The sequence below is a fragment of the Atractosteus spatula genome, chromosome 3, assembly GCF_055471065.1.
Source record: "Atractosteus spatula isolate fAtrSpa1 chromosome 3, fAtrSpa1.hap1, whole genome shotgun sequence".
Taxonomy (NCBI): domain Eukaryota; kingdom Metazoa; phylum Chordata; class Actinopteri; order Semionotiformes; family Lepisosteidae; genus Atractosteus; species Atractosteus spatula.
Window position 1 is genome coordinate 71,183,386 of NC_142708.1, and position 15,110 is coordinate 71,198,495.

The following is a 15,110-nucleotide window of genomic DNA, read 5'->3' on the forward strand; positions in this document are numbered from 1 at the left end:
GCTCATTCTCCTGCACTGCACTACGTGTTAAACTCACCAGTACACACACATCCCACCTCACTTGTATCCTGTGCAGAATTCGCCAGCTCACACCCTGGCACAACTACAGAGGCCTAAAGACAGAGACACTGCGCTGGGGACTGAACAAGCATGACGCAGAGAGAGCAGACAGAAGCACTGCAGTTCTGCATCAGGTGCTGTAGTGGCCATCATGGAGGGTCTGACACAGACGCTCATGAAGAAGACAGGCCACATCCCTTTGATAAAGCAGAGCTCTGTAGCACTAATCATGGTTGAAATAAAAATAAATATAAATAAAATAAATTTAAAAAAATCAATAAAATCCATTGCAATACACCCATTTCTTTTTTAAAAGAAGCAATGTTTAATTTACAGTTTTACTAAATGTACAGTTCTTTAAAAAAAAGAGTTTGTCATTATACACAATAAATACAGTACAAAATTAATCTGTAGTACTATATTTCAAATTCTCTTACTTTTTAAATGTTTTTTTTATTTAAAGTCATTGAATTTTTTGTTTATGCTGTGTTTAACTGTCCAAAGAGTGTTACAGTGGAGGAGGAACCAAAGGGAGAAAAGGAGGGAGATAATCCGACACAGAAGAGAGGACTGAGGACAGAGGGAGAGGAGACACGCAGAGGGACGTATGTGTGAGAGAGAAGACACTCAGAGGGATGTGTGTGTGAGAGACGGCTACGTGTGAGTGAGAGAGAGGAGACACGCAGAGGGATGTGTGTGTGAGAGAGAGGAGACACGCAGATGGACCTGTGTGAGAGAGAGGAGACACGCAGAGGGACGCGTGTGTGAGAGAGAGGAGACACGCAGAGGGACGCGTGTGTGTGAGAGAGAGGAGACACAGAGATAGACTTGTGAGAGAGAGGAGACGCCGAGTTTTGAGAGAGATGAGCGGAAGAGGAGACAGGCAGAGTGAGGAGACAGGGGGAAAGAGAGGAGTCACAGAGTGAGGCGAGAGAGGAGATATGACAGAGATGGAGAGGAAGAGGAGCACAGCACTGCTGAACAAGAATCGGTGGCCTGGCACGCCTGTAACCTCAGTCTAGGGGAACATGGTGTCTTACTGACACAGCAGGCCCTGCTGCTGCACGCTCACCAGGTACCGGGCAGCACAAACTACCCTGCCCAACACTCTCCACCGTCCCGGCATGAGCCATTCACACACCATACAGAAATCCAAGAGCTGCGTGTCACTCGGGACTCACCCGTCACACACGTACCCCGGCCGCTCCCTGGCGATTCTCACCCGGCGGGCTGCCGAGTCCGAGGTGCGGGCGACCAGGCCCGTGCGCCTCCCGCAGGTCTGCACCGGCAGCCAAAGAACCGGGAGGCGTCAATAAACTCCGCCAGCTAACCCCTTAACGAGCAGATTCAGATCGTTAAGAGCCGCATTGGAATTGGCACCTACGGCACCTCGCCGCCTCCCCCTCCCCGGTGGAGCACCAGGAGTGTCCGGAGTGCGTGCCGTTCCCCGAGCATGACCTCCGCGTGACCCCAGGCCTCACGCCTAACTGCGGCCGGGACAAGTGCCACGACTGTCGCGGTCAACTGCAAAGCCTTCTGGGGTCCAACCTGGCCGGAGAGCCCCCGTGTAAGAACTGGGGGCGCCCTGACGTTGCTCCGCCTCCCCCCAGCAGCAGCACAGGAAGAGAGGAGGGAAGAATGATGACAGGAGAGGAGGAGGAGAGCAGAGGGCAGACAGACGCAGGGCGGAGAAAAGAGTGTGTGTGTTTGGGGGGGGGGTCAGCTGTCAGGACCCGCATCTGTCCTTCTCTTCCTCCTCCTCCTCCTCCTGGCCCTCTGTCCTTCAAAACAGGGGGGGAGGGAAGAGAAGGTTGGGGTGCAGAAAAGGTGGGGCAGGGGAACGGGCAGCTGCTTTTACTCCCTCTCAACTCCCCTCTGCCACCTGCCTGAAAAAGAGCCGCGACAGAGGCCCGGTTCCAAGCGAACGGTTCTGTGAGCCACCGCCACTTCCTTACAGGTGGGGAAGCCGTGAAGACCGAGAGACGGGCGGAGAGAAACGAGACAGACGGGAATGGACGGACAAGGTGGACCCCCCGTTCAGATCTGGGGGGGACACTCGGCTTGTGAAATCGCCACGGGCCTCTATACATGTGCAATTCCTCTCTCCCCCAGAGCCCTCCCGCTTCACAATACATAACGCATTCGGCGCACAGCAGCGACTTCATTAGTGGAAAAGACACTTCACAGAGAATGAAACACACCCAGGCACTGTTCTGTACTGGACCCAGCTGAGCTCCGCTGTACTAAAGTGCACGACAGTGCTCCAGACTGAACGCTAGTGTACAGTTTGGACCGGCACTGCTCTGTACTGTACCGAGCTGCACCACACCGAGCAGCAGTGTGCGAAACCGCCCTGCACTGGGAGTGAACTGCAGCGTGTGGACTCTGCTACTCCAGAGCGCGCGCGACGCTGTTCTGCACCCAGCTGGCCGTCCCCCCACACGGGGGGCACGGTGCCAGGGTGTCCTCGCAGGCTCCGGAAAACAAGTGTCCAGAAATGCAAATCCATGGTTGGTTGGTTTGTTTTTTTGTACAATCACAAAAGAAAGCAATAAAAAAAATCTGAAACGAAAAAACTCCAGGAGCGAGACTGTGACACAACGCAGTGAAATGTTGGAAGTGACTGGGAACGCTGGAATGGGAACGATGCCGGGCGAGAGACGGCCCGTGCCGGGAATCCGGCCGGCACTCCCCCCCCCCCGAAGAGCTCGGGCAAAGAGAAGACAAAGCGGTCGCTGGCAGCGACGGCGCAACGTTTGGATGTCTATCTTCTTCGGCTAGCTTAATCGACTTCACCAGCGGAGTCTGCCCATCGCGAGAGGGCTGCTGGGGTCCACAGCCCCTTAAAGGGAGACGGGCCGGTCAGGAGCGCTGACCTGAACCCCAAACCCAGTCCCCCCCTCCTCACCCCCGCGGGGGATCAGCCCTCACCCTCCACGGCGGCCACAACGCAGGGGCGGGGGGACAGTCCAGCTGTCGGGCAGGGTCTGGGGGGCTTGGGGGGGGGGGCGTGACCTCTGGCCAGCGGAGGCGAGCGTTCAGCGCAGCCCGTGACCCGGTCCGTCCGGGAGGGCCGGGTCGAGTCGGGGTGTGGCGTAGTGTTTTTAAGGTGTGGTTCGTTTTAGGGCGACAGCCACCCCCCCCCCCCACACGGACACAACAGGACACGCGAAGGGTGGAGCGAGGCGTCGGTGACGGGAGCCGGACCCGTACCCGAGAGGCGCCCAGCGCCGGAGGGCACCGCGCCCTCGTGCTGCCCGCGTGCTCAGGAAGGGCCTCTGCAGACTCACCTGCGCCTTCTGCAACAACCACCACCACCACCACCACCAGCCCGAGACCCGTGGCGTTGGAGAGGACTGGGCATTCGACCACAGTGCCTCCGTTCACGTCATGCCTCCCCACCCCCCTCCGGGACCCCAGCACCAGGACGCCACCCCAAGTCTTTGGAGACACCAGAGCACATCACGTGAAAATGACCCCATGTATTTGTTTTTTGAAAGTTTTTTCTGTTTTTGACCACTAAAAAAAAAAAAAATAACAACACAGCGATCTTACATTGGACAGCACGGGGAGCGATCGAGACACAGTCGCCACCTCCTTCCTCCGCTCCCTCTCCCCCTCCCTGTCTCCTGCCCTCCCGGGGTGAGGGGACGTTATCTGCTGTAAGTCCGGGACACCAAGTTGCCATTCTGTCCGCGTGATGACGAGAACTCGCCCCCGCCGGCGCCCCCTATCTGCGGGCACTGGGGCAGCAGGGGCGACGAGGAAGAGGAAGAGGACGACGACAAAGGGGGCCTGCTGTAGGAGGAGGGGGGGGCCGAGGCGGCGGTGGCGGCGGCGCCGGGGGGCAAGGGGTGGGGCTGGGACAAAAGGGATGAGTTTGGCCCCCGCGCGCCCTGGCCCCTGCCTACACTACCGCCGCTGCTGCCGCTGGCGGCGCCGGCCGCCCCCACTCCCTGCTGCAAGTTCAGGATGCTGTCGATGGCGCTCTGCAGGTGCTCGGTGAGCGAGTCGTCGGGCGGGGGGCTGCCGCTGGAGAAGCTGGCGTTGTCCACTTCCGGAGAGTCCGATTTCCGGCGCTTGGCGGGCAGCGCGGAGTCCCAGGGGCACGAGGCCGCCGGGGGAGGAAGGGGGAGGGGCGAGCTGTGCCGGTCGGCCCCGGCGGACCCCGCCGCCTCTCCCCCGCTCTTGGCTCTGGCCCCCCGGGCTCGCTCCGGGGCCCGGCCCCCCTGTTCCGCCCGGTGGCGGGAGTGCGGCTGGCGGTGGTGGCGGTTTTTGGTCACGCCGCGGTACAGCGCCTCCTCGACTTCGGCCAGCTCCTGGATCAACCCCGGGGAGCCCTGCCGGCCCCCCTGGCTGTTGCTGCCCCCGCCGTCTCCCAGCCTGCCTCCGGCAGCCCCCGGCTCCGCCCCGGCCCCCGCCCGCGTCCCGCCTGTGCGCGCGTGGGACGGCTGGGAGCTCCCCCGGGGACCCCGGTTTTCCAGTTTCACGCTCGCGATCACAGTCCGGCCGGGGGGGGGGGAGGAGCCCCGCGAGTGAGGGGGGGAGGGGCCGGCGACGGGGAACGGGGGGGGCAGCTGCTGAGGGTTGGCCCCCCTGCTGCACCCCCCGCCTACCACCCCCGGCCGGGAGGGGGGGCTGACGTTCTCGCGGTATGTTTTCCGCAGCGGCAGGCGACAGGAAGTAGTCTGAGAGGAGGCGGGAGGGGGGGGAGGAGGCGGCGTCGCCCCAGCAGCGAGGGGGTGCCTTCTGGTCCGGTCCCCTTCCTGATGCTCCAAGGTCCCGTTCATCTGGGCGGAGGAGGAGGACGACGAGGAAAAAGAAGAAAACGGGGGCGATGCCACCGGAGCCGAGGCTGTTGCCAGGTGGTGGTGGGCGGGGCCTGCCGCTGTGGTTGCTACGCTGGTGGCCGCGGTGGGGGCGGGGCTACAGGAAGAAGGGGGCGGAGTCCTGATGACGGTGGTTGCTGTGGAAACCGAGAGCCTGGGCTGCGGCTCAGCCTGCTGCGGTTGCTGCGTGTGGACGGGGTCCAGCGCCGTGTTGTGGACGACCTTGCTCAGCCCCGCCTCCTGCTTGATCTTGAGCTTCAGGCCGATGCGCCGGCGCGCCTCGTAGGTCTTGATCGGCGGCTTGCTGCGTGAGGGGAGGGCGTCGTCGTCATCGCCCAGACCAGCGGAGGGGTGGCGTGATGGAGGTGGAAGCGAGGGCGACTGCGACGAGCTCTGACTCCCTGCCGGCCCCGGCGCCGTCGGGGGCGGGCCTGAGCCCGTGGCCCAGGACACAGAGGCCCCACCTCCGCCCTGCTTGATCACCAGCTTGGTGGGGGTGAAGTGGGGAGGGGCTTGGGCTGCAGTCGCCCCGCCTCCTCCCCCAGCTGGCACGCCCACCCCGGACGCCCTTGCAGTACCACTGTCCGCAGACAGAGAGCGCTGAGCAGAAGCCACCATGCTCTGCAGGGACTGTGAGTTAGCGACATATTCATCTACAAGAGAGGGACAGGGAGAAAATTTAATAGACTGGGTATCATTTACTTTAATTCAGGAATAGAGCAGTGTGTAGCATACAAAATGCAGCCTGCTGAATGTATGATATATACAGAGTGTAGCGTACAGTGTATACCTGCACTGCCTTCAATGTGCAGTGTAGAAAGTACAGCAAGGATGTTCATAATGGCAAGTATACTGTGGACAGTGTGGGCAGTGAGGAGTGTGGGGTGACAGTGTGGGCAGTGAGGAGTGTGGGGTGACAGTGTGGGCAGCGAGGAGTGTGGGGTGACACTGTGGGCAGCGAGGAGTGTGGGGTGACACTGTGGGCAGCGAGGAGTGTGGGGTGACGGTGTGGGCAGCGAGGAGTGTGGGGTGACACCGTGGGCAGTGAGGAGTGTGGGGTGACACCGTGGGCAGCGAGGAGTGTGGGGTGACAGTGTGGGCAGCGAGGAGTGTGGGGTGACAGTGTGGGCAGCGAGGAGTGTGGGGTGACACTGTGGGCAGTGAGGAGTGTGGGGTGACGGTGGGTAGTACACACTACATGGTGTGCCCCAGTACCTGGTCTCTCCTTTGCCAATATCCTGTCCTGGTTCAACGCTGTCTTCTCTTCCTGGATGAACATCCTGTCGATCATCACCATCTCAGCTGATGGTCCCAGCCGCTGGGCACAGAGAGAGGGCATCAGAGAGACGAGCAGACACAGGAGAACTCACAGAGCAGTCAGGACGACAGAAAGGCAGACAGACATCTGAAGGCAGGAAGGCAGAGGGACAGACAGGCTGGAAGAGCTTACCTTGGACTCCTCGAAGAGCAGCAGGCGGTATTTGTTAAGCATGGCTTGGGTGCGCTTCAACAACTGACTGGACACATTCTCGAACTCCTCATCCACTACAAGGACAGAGACAGAGAGACAGTCAAACACCAGACACACACACACACACACACACACACAGGTGAGAGAGAGACAGTCAAACACCAGACACACTGCAGAGAGAGTGAGCCTCTCAAACAATACTGTTTTCTGTTACAGATGTCAGCACTGTAATGTATCGGTCAGGCCTGCACAGCCTGGTGAATCTGAGGCAGACTGCACACAGTACAGATCCCCTGCAGGCAGCGCAGTGAGAGGAAGAAGTGTTCAGAGAAGAAGAATGGTGTCTGGGAAAGCAGGGTGTGTTTCTGGGGTGTGGGGGTGTCGGTTCGGGCAGCACCTCTCTGGTAATCGTGGCTGGAGGAGTCGGTGCCCTGGTACAGGTGGTAGGGCAGCAGGCGGTACAGAGCGTCCTCGAAGGAGCGGAACGGAGACTGGTAATCAGGGTGCAGCACGGAGCCCTGCTGCTTCCGGAGCTGTTCCAGCATCCTGAGACACAGCGGGGAGAGACAGTCTTTATTGCAAATGGCTGTAGGTTTTTCTTCTGTTTTATGTGAATTGTATTTGTTTTGCTTTGGCAACACTGATTGTACACATCGGTCATGCCAATAAAGCACCTTGAATTGAATTAAACTGAGAAAGAGAGGGAGAGAGGGGGGGAAAGAGAGGAGAGAGAGGTGGAGAGAGAGAGAGAGAATGGGGAAGGAGGGAGAGAGATGGAAAGACATGGAGATGAGAGAGATAGAGAGTGGGGGATAGAGAGGAAGGGAGAAGAGAGGAGAGAGAGATGGAGATGACAGAGATAGATGAGAGAGAGAGAATGGGGAAGGAGGGAGAGAGATGGAGAGAGGGATAGACGGGGACAGTAAGGGAGAACAAGGAAGACAATTAGTCAGTTTCAGTACACCAAGATATGCCCAAGAAGTACAGGGCAACACAAGTACACACTCACACACATACACAATACAGAAAGCAACACACATGCCCAGTGCCCAGGGCGCAGAGCCCCGCACACAGTCCCAACACACAGCTCTCACCTGGCCTCCTTGCTGGGCTGGAGGCTGAAAGGCCTCTTGAGAGATGCAGGCTGTGAGGGCAGAAACACAAGTGTGTCAGACAACACCTCCAGGTGCACAACAGCTCTGCCACACTGATAGCTGCTACTGCACGACTTAGTGAGACGTACAGTTGCTGCAGCACAGCAATAAAGTAAACTGTAAGGCAACCGCAGCTACGCCATGGTATCAGGTGTCAGAAAAGAACACACTAAACAGCAACACTGTCACATACAACAGTTTTTTTTTGGGGGGGGGGGGGTTCCCACATTTCCCTCACCTGTGTCTGTGTGGGGACAGAGGGCTGGGCTGCTGTCATCTGTGGGAGCCCTGTCCCCAAAACCTGGATCTGTAGACCCCCCTTCCCCAAAGAGAGCCCGCCCACTGTGCTGATCACGCCAGGCTTGGGCTGCAGAGGGAGGAAGGAGAGGCAGAGCAATCGCGATGAGAAGGAGAGGGAAGAGCTTATACACACTGCTTCTTATACATCCTTTCTCAGGGTGTTTCTCAAAAAGAGTAGGGGTGTTACCCTGGCATCCTGGCCAAATTTCCCCCTGGCCTTTACCAATCCTAATAATCCCCATCTATAAACTGGCTTCATCAGTCTGTTCTCCTCCCCACTGAGAGCTGGTGTGTGGGGAGCGTACTGGTGCACTATAGCTGCTGTCGCATCATCCAGGTGGGGCTGCACACTGGTGGCGGCAGTGGGATCCCCCATTACCTGTAAAGCACTTTGATTGGAGTGCCCAGAAAAGCTCTAAATAAGTTTAAGAAATTATTATTATTATTACTACTCATAATTTTCTGACTCATTTATGTTTGCAATGTGATAGAGGAGCAGCTGGTTGGTCACTCACCTGTACTGTCTGCGCGAGGGCCACTGGAGGACCCGCTTGCTTGACTGTGGCCCCCGCTGATCCTGGGGCCCCTGAGAAAACCTTCACTTCACTTGGCACTACAGAGAGAGAGGGGAAGCATGAAGATTAAACACAGCATTCCTGTGTGCTGGTTATCTGTGTCTCCGTGTGTCAGTTCAGTGTTGCTGTGTGCTGGTTATCTGTGTCTCCGTGTGTCAGTTCAGTGTTGCTGTGTGCTGGTTATCTGTGTCTCCGTGTGTCAGTTCAGTGTTGCTGTGTGCTGGTTATCTGTGTCTCCGTGTGTCAGTTCAGTGTTGCTGTGTGCTGGTTATCTGTGTCTCCGTGTGTCAGTTCAGTGTTGCTGTGTGCTGGTTATCTGTGTCTCCGTGTGTCAGTTCAGTGTTGCTGTGTGCTGGTTATCTGTGTCTCAGTGTGTCAGTTCAGTGTTGCTGTGTGCTGGTTATCTGTGTCTCAGTGTGCCAGTTCAGTGTTGCTGTGTGCTGGTTATCTGTGTCTCAGTGTGCCAGTTCAGTGTTGCTGTGTGCTGGTTATCTGTGTCTCCGTGTGTCAGTTCAGTGTTGCTGTGTGCTGGTTATCTGTGTCTCCGTGTGTCAGTTCAGTGTTGCTGTGTGCTGGTTATCTGTGTCTCCGTGTGTCAGTTCAGTGTTGCTGTGTGCTGGTTATCTGTGTCTCCGTGTGTCAGTTCAGTGTTGCTGTGTGCTGGTTATCTGTGTCTCCGTGTGTCAGTTCAGTGTTCCTGTGTACTGGTGTCTGTATCTAATTGTCTGTACAGCAGTGCAGTGTTTCTGTGTTTCGCTGTCTGTGCCTCAGAAGCAGTGCAGCAGAGCAGTGCCCTAGTTAGCCAGTGGCAGCGTGTCAAAACGGTCTCCTTGTGCATCAGTGTGTCAATACAATGACACAGTGCACTGATGCACTGATGCACAATGGTGGGTGTGTCCAACTCACTAGAGGGTGGAGTCTTCACCAGAACCGAGGTCTGCTGGAGCAGAGAGGCTAGCTGGGCAGGAGCACTGTTGCCTGGCGATGATGTCACAGCCTGGGCAGGGGGTGGCTCTTGCTGAGGGCTGAACTGATTGGAGGACAGTGACGGGGGTGGAGCCTGCTGATTCGGCTGGAGGATAATACTGTGCTGAAACTGAGAAAGAGTGGAAAAACGGCGTGAGGCGGGAGCTTCTACAAGCTGACACAAAAACACACAGAAAGTAGCCGTATCACCCTGCGGCTCACAGCTGTCAGCCCACTGGACCTCAGCAGGTGTGAGCCAGGCCAGTACCTGGAGGGGAGACTCCTGGGAAAGCTAATGTTGCTGCTGGAAGAGGTGTGAGGCCAGCAGGGGGCGCTCACCCTGCAGTCTGTGTGGGTCCTAATGCCCCAGGATAGTGATGCGGACACTATTCTGTGAAAAGGCGCCGTCTTTCGGAAGAGTAGTGAAACCTGAGGTCCTGACTCTCTGCGGTCATTAAAAATCGCAGGGGGTGATGTTACCGCTACTCGTCCCGGCCAAACTTCCCAAATAATCCCCATCTCTGAACTGGCTTCATCACTCTGTTCTCCTCCCACTGAGAGCTGCTGTGTGGGGAGAGGACTGGTGCACTCTGGCTGCTGTCACATCATCTAGGTGGATGCTGCACACTGGTGGTGGTGGAGGGGAGTCCCCATTGCCTGTAAAGCGCTTTGAGTGTCCAGAAAAGTGCTACGTAAGTGTAAGGAATTATCATCATCATTATTATTACAGACTAAACCAGCAAGGTTTTCCGGTGTTCACAATTTGCATGGATCTCTAGCCTGTGTTAAAACCACACAGACTCACAGACTCTCTCTCTCTCTCACACACAGACAGAGAGACACAGAGAGACACAGAGAGAGACACACAGAGAGACACACAGAGAGACACACAGAGAGACACAGCCTGCTGTACCTGTTGCAGTTTGTCCAGCAGCTGTTTCTGGTGGGTGGAGGGCTGCGCGATGGCCGACAGCGTCTGCAGCTGAGCCCCCACCAGCTGGAGCGAGTGCTGCTGCTCCACCGTCAGGCTCTGCAGGCCAAGCTGCTGTTTCCCTGTTGAGCCCGGGGGTGGCGCTGTGAACTGGAACTGCAGCGTGGGGGCGGGGGGTGCTGGCGGCTTGGGGGAGGAGGAGGAGGGGGCGATGGAGGAGGAGGAAGACGAAGTGGCAAGCGTGGCCACCTCCTGCTGGAAGGAGGGGGGCCGAGGCTGTGTTTGGGGCTGCTGCTGTGGTAGCTGCGCGGGGTGCTGCTGGGGCGTGTGCTGAGGGGACCCCCCGATCTGGTTGTGGATGATGAAGAGCGGGGGCAGGGAGGACGGGGTGCAGGAGCGCGAGGGGGGGCGCGACTGTGGCTGGGGCTGCGACGGGGGGCGAGACTGGTGGGGCGACTGCATCTGCTGCCCCAGGACGAGGGGGGAAGGCTGCAGGGGTGGCTGGGGGCTGTCCGACAGAGAGGTGGGGGTGCCGTGAGGCTGCAGGGGGTGTGAGGGGGACGACCCCAGGATTTTCGGCTGCTGCTGGTGTCCCGTCGAGGGGATCTGTTTGGGAAAGGCAGAAGGGGGGGGGGGAGAAATATGAGACAAGGCAGGAAACGCAAGCACAGCGCACAGCAACAAATGGCAGCCGGTTACAATCCTCGCTCGCAAAACCCTGCCCTTTATTAAGCCACGGTCATCCTTGCGTGCAGCGAGCATCTGCATCAGGCCATGCTCGACACCAGGAGCGCTGCACTGTATCACACTTTGCTGCGATAATCGGTCCTCTTTCCCACAACATGCGCGCCTCTGTGTTCCTGCGTTTTCGGCTGCTGAAAGGTCAGGTCGCACCGCAGGCTTCACGGACAGGCCGAAGACGGGGATCCTGACCGCCTGCTCTCGGGCACCGTCGCCGAAAACGTGCTTACAATTCTGCGACGGCTCCCGAAGCATATCAGCCCATTGCCTGTCCTCAGTCATTCGTCATCAAAATGCTAACAATTTTTTTTTTTCATTTCAACACAGATGAGCCTACACACACACACACACACGCTCGCGCCTGAGTGCGCGCAGCAGCACGAACCTGGACTCTCACACACAATAGATGCAAACTATATTTTCAGCATCTCCATCTCCAACCTGGCGGGCTGAGCCTGGACCCTCGTTGGATCGGAAACCGGACCACACGCCGCGTGCGGAGCTGGAGGCGGACCTCCCGGGGAAAGGGTCAAGCGCAAAAACGCCGCGGACCCCATCAGCAAGGACACCGAGACAATCCTCCCACCCCACAGCCCGCCCACCCTTAGCAAGGCTGCGGCGAGCTGGACGACAACCGCGACCAAGCGATGAGGAGGTAACGGACCACCGAAAGCGTTGGGATAGCCGATCCACTGCGAAACCATTCATCTGGCACAGGCGACACAGGGCAGCAAAAAGCCCGATGAGATCTGCCAGGGTCTCCCGTTTCCCTGCTACAGAAGGTTTTGCCCAGTGTGGACAGCGCCGCCCCAGTGGTGAGTTTTTTTTCTGGGTGGCTTCCATCTAGAGAGCTTGTTATAATAATAATGAATAATAAATAATTGCTTACACTTATATAGCGCTTTTCTGGACACGCCACTTAAAGCGCTTTACAGGTAATGGGGAATCCCACTACCACCACCAGTGTGCAGCATCCTGATCCTGTGGCCTTCCTGTAAACAGGACGCCCAGCCCCGGAGGTGGAGATCTACCACGCGACTGGAAGGCACGAGATCGGCGCTGCAGGGAGTGGCGTCAGGGAGGGTGGGCAGCAGACAGCTGGCCCCCGCCACGCGAGACCCTGCAGATCCGACCAGGCACGGCCACCCCTCGCTCTGGGCCGATCCTTCGCCCACCGATTCGCAAACCCTTAGCCGCTCTAATTACAAACAAGCCATAAAGCAGCATTTGGCACAAAAGACAAACTGGAGAAACTACTGTATGCTGCTGTGTAAAAGCAGCTTTTCACCATCATGTTTATACTGTAGTGCGCTACCTCTTACCATGCCATATGCAGAAATGTGCAACATACTGTGCACAAGCAGAAATGCAAAGTTATTTACAGTTTTATGCATTTAAAACTCCATTTAATATTTTGCATCGAGCAAAAGGAAGCTTCATTATTGACCCGCTTTAACCCTGTGCGCTGTGACTGTATTAGGGACAGAATAAATGCACCACTATACTTCTCTGGCGAGCGCGCAGCCTGTATTGAGTCCCAGAGCCAAATCCCTCTGCTCTCTCAATGCTTACGAGGGAAACTGGTTCACCGTCCCTCGATCTGCTACACGGTGCGCCTTCCCAGAACCCGTCCCCAGCTTATACCGGGGTACAGCTCGAAACCGAGGGGCGCTGTCGGGGATGGAGGGAGGGGGCTCGGCCTGGGAGACGCTAAGGGGGCGTGTGTGGGGAAGGAGGGGCACAGCGAAGGACAGAGGGATCAGAACCAGCAGCGAATGGGAGAAGGAGATGGGGGGGCACTGAGGGGAGAGGGGAGTGCTAGTGGGGGAGGAAGAGACAAACAGGGGCAGTGTGATGGGATGGGAGAAGGAAGCAGGCTGCTAGCCAGTGGTGGAGGCAGTGCAGGAGTGGAGACGAGCTCCACGTGCTGATTAACGCCGGCAGGTACAGAGCCTTGCCACTCTCCTCCCTCTCCCTAGAGCTCTGCGCCGCTCTGTCTTTTGTGCTCTCAAACACCAGACCCAACACCCCGCCTGCCTGCCCGCCCGCCCGCCCGCCTCTGCTCTCGAACCCGGACCTCCTTGCTGCCCCTTCTAGTCAACCTCTCCCTCGAATCGCAGTGACTCTCGGAAGCCAAAATTCTAGACTAGCCGCCTGTTGAGATGCCACAAAACTTGTTAACACTGCTGCAGGTCCAGGAGTGTTGCCTGCTACCGCGGACAGCGACGGCGCCCACAGGGGCCTGCAAGGAAAGGTGCTCCCCGTGGTCCCCTCTGTTTGGACCCCACTTTCCTACGCTTCACAGTCCCATCGTGTCCCCGACCGCTAACTTCACAAGCACCCTGGACGCACACAGCCCCCCCGAAAAGCAGCGTGCACCCCTGTGGGACACGCGGCCGTTTCCTCAAGAACCCTCCACCTGCCCACGCTCCCAAAATGTCCAAAACGCCAGCCTTCCTCGTTAGCGTCTGCATCAGGCCCTACACCAGACGGCTGCCGCGTCTCAGCTCAGCACGGTGCGAGCTCGCTACCACTGCGGCCAGGGAAAGCCCGGGCACCGTGACAGGGCACTCGAGGGCTGATCTGAAACGAGTACAGGCTGATCTGCTTAGAATCAGAAAGCCTCCTCAGTTTACATCTGCACCTCAGCGCAGTCACAGGCCACAAATCCCGAAGCCCTGCTGGGACACCTGAGCCAGACAGACCGGACTGCAGTGCGGGGCTCATGAGCACGGACACCCAGGAATAACAGACAGACTGGCAGGCAGGCAAGACGTGTACGCAGCACGCAGGTAAACCACAGGAAAGACAGGAGTAGAGAGGCAAGGAGTACCGGAGAAGAAAAAGCAAGGAGTGGTGGAGGAGAGACCAGAACAGCACAGAGTGGCTTGTAACACAGCAAGGTACACAGTGATGCTGTTTTAGTGAGAGCACTATCAGCGCAGGAACAGAGGGAGGGAGAGAGTGGGTACAGTACAGCTTTACTCTGCTTGGAGCAGGGGCAGGTCTTAAGTGAAGCAGCAGGTGGGAGGAGCTAGGGGAAGGGTCTTGTCTACCTGACACACCACTGTCGCCTTGTGGGCGGGGCCAAGAGAAGGGGCGGAGCTCTGTCCCAGGCTGTCACGGCCAGACGGGGCCGGACCTTCGGTGCTGCTGACGATGACAGAGGCGGGGACACACACAGAAGGGGGCTGAGCGCTCTCTGATTGGTGCTGCTGGTCCTGATGGGGAAGGGATGGATTAAGGGGGGAGGGGGTCGGGGGAGCGGGGTTTTAGTCCAGTGGTGGTGGAGGGCAAAATAACCACAAAACTAAGATTAGGGTTTATTTCAACAGAGAGGAAAGTTAAAACATCTCTCGAAAAACACACTTGCACACATCACCACTTCCTCCCAAGATGAAGTGGCAGTGGCTGGCACACAGAACTCAAGCCATGACTGAGGGCAAAGAGCTACGCCATTTTAATACAGAAGGGCCCTATTCACTCACCAGTTTTTCTAGGGCTTTGCCACTTTTGATAATCAACGCGCCATTGGACCACTCTGCACTAATCCGCCCTGTACAAGTTTCCAGGCACTGCCACCTTGCTCTGGGAGGGAGGAGTGGCACTGTCCCAGCTCAAACTCTCTGCGAGACCCTGGAGAGGCACTGAGCTCTCAGGGCCAGCTCACAGCGTGCAATGAGTTTTCTACAGTGCTGTGCCAGGCTGGGCAACCTGAGCTCTTGTGACCCCAGAGTCGGCGTGTGGGAGCGACCTTCCCTGCCCGGGGCTCAGAGGGGCACTAGGTTTGCACACTATTAGCCTTTTGTGCATCTTCCTAAGCCCACAGCCTGCTGCTCGAACACCTGGGAATAAACGCACACCGCCACGCTTTCCGCAAGCCAAGCGTGAGCCATCGCTCCCTCTGTGGCGCGCACACGCACCACACAACTGCTTCCTTCGCCAGCCTGTCTGGCTGGGGGCGAGGCTCGCCGTGGCACAGCGGTGGGGGGGGGGGGTTTGAACCGGGAACCCACTGCTCGAGCACCTCAACGCCCTCCCAGGCCTTCTGCTGTTTCAACAGCAGCTCCCGCGCAAGCACGC

At 57.9% G+C, this 15,110-nt stretch overlaps 1 protein-coding gene across 1 annotated transcript in view; it reads right to left on the reverse strand.

The window, feature by feature from the left end:
* Positions 1–361: 361 nt before the first annotated feature.
* Positions 362–15,110, reverse strand: part of bicra (BRD4 interacting chromatin remodeling complex associated protein) — a 28,541-nt gene continuing 13,792 nt past the window's right edge. Inside the window, exons 6-14 of the mRNA XM_088912363.1 lie at positions 10,269–10,892; positions 9,296–9,485; positions 8,330–8,427; positions 7,753–7,881; positions 7,455–7,504; positions 6,758–6,906; positions 6,340–6,434; positions 6,105–6,207; positions 362–5,542 (exon numbers count right to left, since the gene is read on the reverse strand). Of these exons, the coding sequence (XP_088768489.1) occupies positions 3,714–5,542; positions 6,105–6,207; positions 6,340–6,434; positions 6,758–6,906; positions 7,455–7,504; positions 7,753–7,881; positions 8,330–8,427; positions 9,296–9,485; positions 10,269–10,892 (3,267 nt within the window). The 3' untranslated portion in view covers positions 362–3,713. The remainder of the gene's footprint in view (positions 5,543–6,104; positions 6,208–6,339; positions 6,435–6,757; positions 6,907–7,454; positions 7,505–7,752; positions 7,882–8,329; positions 8,428–9,295; positions 9,486–10,268; positions 10,893–15,110) is intronic.